General features: G+C 35.0%; 1 protein-coding gene across 1 annotated transcript; it reads left to right on the top strand.

The window, feature by feature from the left end:
• The first annotated feature begins 5,632 nt into the window (after positions 1–5,632).
• LOC114194157 lies at positions 5,633–6,276 on the top strand. The gene has a single exon (XM_028084249.1). It carries the CDS (start codon positions 5,748–5,750, stop codon positions 6,159–6,161), a length of 414 nt encoding a protein of 137 aa, XP_027940050.1. The 5' UTR covers positions 5,633–5,747; the 3' UTR covers positions 6,162–6,276.
• The last annotated feature ends 695 nt before the right edge of the window (positions 6,277–6,971 follow it).

Below are 6,971 nucleotides of genomic sequence, written 5' to 3'. Positions count from 1 at the left end.
ACGACGTCCCGTGGATACACATATTATTTTAATATAATATACTTGTGTTTATATCTACATGTATTTCTTTTTAAAAAATTTAACATCAATTTCATGTTATGTATATTTTGTATGGGACCATATTACACAATATGTCTACATTTTACTTTAGCAATAACATGTGCATATGCATTTCATTTTAATGTAATGTACATGTGTTTCTATTTAAAAATGTAACATCAATTTCATGTTATATTTATTTTGTGCGGGACTATATTACATAATATGACTACATCCTACCTTTAGCAACGACCCATGCATACTCATCTCATTTTAATATAATATACATGTGTTTGTATCTATATGTGTTTTTACTTAAAAATTTTAACACCAATTTCATGTTGTGTTATTTTATAAGAGACAATATTACACAGTAGGTCTACATTTTACTTTAACAACGACCCGTGGATACATATTTTATTTTAATATAATATACATGTTTATATCTTTTTGTGTTTCTATTTAATAATTTTAATATCAATTTCATGTTATATATATTTTGTACGGGATCATATTACACCATATGTCTACATTTTACTTTAATAATGACTCATACATACACATTTCAATTTAAGATAACATTCAAGTGTTTATATGTACATGTGTTTCTACTTAAACATGTATACATATAAACATGAAACACAAGTGTTTAAATACATATAAATTAAATAAACATGAACATCAATTTCATGTTGTATTTAATTTATACGGGACGATATTATATAATATGTCTACATTTTATTTTAATGATGACTCATGAATATGCATCTTATTTTAGTATAATATAATATGCATGTTTTTATTTATATCTACATGTGTTTATATTTAAAATCTTTAACATCAATTTCATGTTATATATATACGGGATCATATAACATCATACGTCTACAATTTACTTTAATAACAATCCGTAAATATGTATTTCATTTTAATATAACATGTTTATATGTACAAGTGTTTCTATTCAAAATATTTATATATATACATTTCAATATAATTTAATAATAATAATATTATTATTATTATTATTATTATTATTAATATTATTATTATAAATTGTTATAATTAATTAAATCAATAATATATTTAAATAATAAAATTAATTATTATATGCAATTAAATCAATAATAATAATAATTTAAATAATTGATTTATATAATTACAACAAAATTTCTGTTTTAAAAATTACAAAACACAAAACTAAAAAACATGATGCACGCATCTCCTACTAGTTTCTAGGAAATTAGATAGGGGGCTTCTCCCTGCACCTCCAATAGTTCTTCTGTACCCCCAAAAAATGACTCTTATACCCTTATTTAGTGAAAGAGTGGGTGAAAGTGAGTGGGACGCAGTAAATTTCATTTACTGCGTCGCCAACGTCCTGCACCCCCAAAACCTTATTTCTTCTACTCCCGTTTCGTTTGTTCTCCATGCCAGTATCGATTTTCATTTAAAATTTTGCTCTCATTCTCTTGTCCGTGGTCCCTAAGAGTTTTAATTTTTTACAAAACAGATTACAGAATCCATTTCACAGTGTTATGAAACGGATTCTGTAATCCGTTTCGTAAAAAAAATTGCAATTTTTTTTACGAAACGGATTACAGAAGCCGTTTCATAACACTGTGAAACGGATTCTGTAATCCGTTGCGTAAAAATTTTGCAATTTTTTTGAAACGGAATACAGATTCCGTTTCCCATACATTCTGCTTTTCTCGTTCATTACAAAATTACACCTCACCCCATTACTTTTAAACCTTACTTCTGTGTACTAACCATATCTATAATAAAATAAAATAAAAATTAATAAATAAAAAAGAATCACCTAAAACGGATTTCACATTCGCTGAAAAACCAAACAACACATCCCAAAACAAAACGGATTCCAGATTCCGTTTCAGCACTCTGGAAAACGGCCCACAATCCATTTCACCTAAAATAAAATAAAAAGAAAAGTTTTTTATGGGAAACGGATTTCTAAAAAAAAAAATTCTGGGAAACGGATTACACAATCCGTTTCCTTAAAAAAAAAAATAGACACTCAGACACTCACTCACAACACACGTAACTTCACCGCACCATGCACTGCTCACTCTTTCTCTTCTCACTGCGGCACCTCACCTGCATAACACCACGCATACTAACACTTATCGCTCATTTCCCAACACACACCGCACCATGCACTCACATCACCACACCCCACTCTCTCACATTGACACACCTAAATCGTCATGGTACTCACCTAACTAATACTCAACCTCACAATTACTCACACCTTATGGCACCCACCAGCTTCACCATACACACCACATTCACTCAAACTTCACTCTCCTCCCTGCACCTACACTACACACACCGCTAAACTCACTTGTCACTCATTCCCCACACCGAACGCACCCTCACACTAACACTCACACATAACCCACACACCTGCACCATGCACCACGCACACCACCTGCAACACACACAATCACGCCACACACTCTCTTCACTGCATCATGCACACTCAATTCATGTAACACACACATTTTTTTTCTTCTCTCGCTGCACACACCGCACTCCCTCCACTCTCACAACCACTCACACGTATCTCAACTGCACCTCACTCCCTCACGCACCCTGCACCAATACACACCTCACCATTCACGTACCTGCACAACACTCTTCACACACACCTCACTGCACTCACATCTCTGCACCTACGGCACACGAATCTCACAAAACACACACTAACCACACTGCACTCTCTCACCTGCACCCAACACCCGCACCTTTTTTCTCACCTCATCGCACACAGGCTTTTTTGTAAAAAGGGGTCACCTCTTTTTACACCATATAACCATTTCTGCTCAACATGTGATGCACGTTGAATCGCAGGTGAGCATGTAGTTCATACTGGTGAACCATGGTCCAGTGAACTCACCAGTGCCACCGTGTTGCTTCAAAACCTGAGTTGAATAATCATGGGCACGCCACAAATTGCAAAGAACTTGTGGTAGCATCCCAACAAAAGGGTATTCAGTGAAGATGGGGTGCGTGCAACATCTTCTGAGATAAATGCAGAAGAGTGCATGGTGCGGTGAAGGTGTGTTGTGAGTGAGTGTCTGAGTGTATTTTTTTTTTGAAGGAAACGGATTGTGTAATCCGTTTCCTAGAATATTTTTTTTAAGGAAACGGATTGTGTAATCCATTTCCCATAAAAAACTTTTTTTTTATTTTATTTTAGGTGAAACGGATTATGGAAGCCGTTTTTCAGAGTGCTGAAACGGAACCTGGAATCCATTTTGTTTTAGGATGTGTTGTTTGGTTTTTCAGCGAATGTGAAATCCGTTTTGGGCGATTCTTTTTTATTTATTAATTTTTATTTTATTTTATTATAGATATGGTTAGGACACAGAAGTAAGGTTTAAAAGTAATGGGGTGAGGTGTAATTTTGTAATGAACGAGAAAAGCAAAATGTATGGGAAACGGAATCTGTATTCCGTTTCAAAAAAAATTGCAAATTTTTTTACGCAACGGATTACAGAATCCGTTTCATAACACTGTGAAATGGATTCTGTAATCCGTTTTGTAAAAAATTAAAACTCTCAGAGAGCACGAACCAGAGAGAATGAGAGCAAAATTTTAAATGAAAATCGATACTGGCATGGAGAACAAACGAAACAGGAGTAGAAGAAATAAGGTTTTGGGGGTGCAGGACGTTGGCAATGCAGTAAATGAAATTTACTGCGTCCCACTCACTTTCACCCACTCTCTCAATAAATAAGGATATAATAGTCATTTTTGGAGGTACAGAAGAGCTATTGGAGGTGCAGGGAGAAGCCCCCAATTAGATAACCATGTTTGGTAATTTTTGCATGAACCCAATAAGTTTTGAGTGCAATGGGCTTGATGGGCTTGAAAAGCCCAATAGAGTAAAATTCGGGGAGGACAGTTAAAACTTTATAGGGGGCTTCTCCCTGCACCTCCAAAGAAATCTCCTGTACCCCAAAACCTACTTTATTTCCAACGTTGCCCTTGGTTAAAAAAATTTTTACTGTGGTGTGTGTGTCTTTTCTCAATTTCACCGCGCATCCCAAATACCCCTGCACCCCTCACACCCCTCACCACACTGCACCCCCAAAACCCTCTACCCACACTGCACCCCCACACCTTCTCCCTCACAAAGCTTCCTTCTCCCCACTGCACCCCACAAATCATCCTTCTCCCCCACTGCACCACTCATTCTCCCTCTTCTCCAACAAACCCTTCTGGGATAATGGGTATTCCATAATTTAGTGTTTACATTTTGGAATGAAAAAGACTGAGTATAGGGTTAGAAAGTGGCACTTTGTTTAATTTTTTTTTTCTGAAACGGATTGTGTAATCCGTTTCAGTTTTTTTTTTTTTTTTAATAAAACGGATTTTGGAATCCGTTTGTTTATTTTTTTTTTCTGAAACGGATTGTGTAATCCGTTTCAGTTTTTTTTTATTTTTTTTTAGGAAACGGATTTTGGAATCCGTTTCTTTATTTTTTATTTTTTTTTGAAACGGATTGTGTAATCCGTTTCATTTTTTTTTTAAAAAAACAAATTTTGGAATCCGTTTCACGTTTAGAAAAACTTTGGTTTCTATTTCATGTTCAAGTGTTTGGACTTTGGACTTATGTGTTGGACAAAACATCCATACAAATAAGGAGCGGAAATTTCAATTCAATTCTGATAATTATGATACATATCCAATGATACGAAAATCATAATTTATACGAAACGGAATAAGGAATCCGTTTCAAAACTGTATGAAACGGATTCTGTACTCCGTTTCTAAAAAAATTTGCAATTTTTTTTATGAAACGGAATACAGAATCCGTTTCTGTATGTATGAAACGGATTCTGTATTCCGTTTCATAAAAAAATTTGCAAATTTTTTTATGAAACGGAATACAGAATCCGTTTCTGTATGTAAATTTTTTTATGAAACGGAATACAGAATCCGTTTCATACATACAGAAACAGATTCTGTATTCCATTTCATAAATTATGAAACGGAATACAGAATCCGTTTCTATATGTAAATATTTTTATGAAACGGAATACAGAATCCGTTTCATACATACAGAAACGGATTCTGTATTCCGTTTCGCATGCATTTTGATTTTTTTTATTTAAACGTATTTCGTTTTGCAAATTTTTTTATGAAACGGAATACAGAATCCGTTTCATAAAAAAATTTGCAAATTTTTTTATGAAACGGAATACAACATCCGTTTCATACAGTTTTGAAACGGATTCTGTATTCCGTTTCTCATACATCTTGAATTCCAAATAATCCCTTCAAACAATCCCATACACCTTTGGAACGCGTTTTGGGGGGTGCAGGGATGTTGACGCAGTAAATGAAATTTACTGTGTCCGTACACACTTTCACCAATTCTCATAAATTATTAAATAAGGGCAGAAATGTAAATTTTGGAGGTACAGGAGATTTCTTGGAGGTGCAGGGAGAAGGCCCCAACTTTATAATAGGAAAACAAAATGACACGGAGCATAGAGTCAACATCAAATGTCCCAACTTCATTTCACATAATTTCATCGCATCATCGGATGCACAACCCATGTGGGGGCACATCGCATCCACCACGATCACCACGTATACCAACGAAAAACGACGTCGTTTTCCTCCCGCATCTTCAACCCTACCGCCGTCCCCATGATCCCGCGCCCTCCCCCCATATGCTGACCAACGCCGCCGTCGCCGCCTCCTCCTGGCTCCGCCGCCGCCGGATCCGCTACTTCTTCCTCTTCCTCTGCTCCCCGCTTCTCCTCCTTCTCCTCTGCGCCGCCCTCCCCTTCCTCTGCGCAGCCGAGCTCTGCCTCCGCCTCCGCCTCTGGCGGAAGCTCCTCCGCCGCGACTCCGCCGCCGCCGATCGTCTCCGCCGCTGCGAGGAAGGGTTCTGCGAGGAGCAGCCGCAGGAGAAGGGCCTCTTGCATCGGTACCTCGAAGATCAGCTTTTTCTCGTCGGATCCATGTACGAGTGCGGCGACGATGACGATAACAACTGTAACGACGAAGTAGAAGCTTCTAGAAGCGTTGAAGATGTTGTAAGGTTAGGTAGTTCCACTGCTAGAAACCCTCTCTTGAGATGATCGCACAGTGAAACAAAGGAAAGAAAAAAATAAACTTATTTTTTACATTTTGTGTGTATATAAATGTTTAATATTGTTCATTGTTTTTACTTTTTATAGGAAAAAAATTGATTGAGATTCTGGGAACAAGTTGTGTCTCTTTTCTTTTCAATGTTTTATCAGTTTTCTTTTACAATTTTCCTTCAATTGAATCTCTAAAAAGGATGATTTTTTGAAGATTGAGTAACAATGTCACTGCCATTAATGCAAACTACTAAAGCTTTGAAAAAATCTGGTGCCACCTGTGTTCAAATTTGTGGTTTTCCTTAATTAACAAAAAATTAATCAATAGTGGACAATGAAATGAAATAGTATATTTTATTTTTACCTTTTAAATATAAATTGCCTTAAACTTTTTCACACATAAATACAAGTCATGCATGAATTTTTTAATAAACAATTGAATGATAAAATAAAATAAAATAATTTAATTTTGTTGACAAGATAAATCAATTTATGTAATATTTTTTGAAAAATCTCTGTTTTTTTTTTATGTTGGGTTATATATTTGAATTAAAATCATAAAGTAGTTATATTTTTATTTTTGTAAGGACATCTTAACATGTTTGTTTTAAATTTCAATGAAAAATGATGTTTCTTTAAATTACCTCTATATTTCAACTTTAGAAAAAATAACGTTGGTAAGAACATTGTTTCTGCACATTAATTTGAATCAAAGATAGATAGAAAAACTTATTTGAGCATTTCTCAACCCTTTTTTTTCTTTCTAACCAAATTAACGAAAAAATTTCCTTCCATTTTTAATTAATT

Source organism: Vigna unguiculata, chromosome 1 (assembly GCF_004118075.2).
Source record: "Vigna unguiculata cultivar IT97K-499-35 chromosome 1, ASM411807v1, whole genome shotgun sequence".
Classification (NCBI taxonomy): domain Eukaryota; kingdom Viridiplantae; phylum Streptophyta; class Magnoliopsida; order Fabales; family Fabaceae; genus Vigna; species Vigna unguiculata.
Note: the sequence above shows the minus strand (reverse complement) of the source record. Positions and strands in the feature narration are given on the sequence as shown.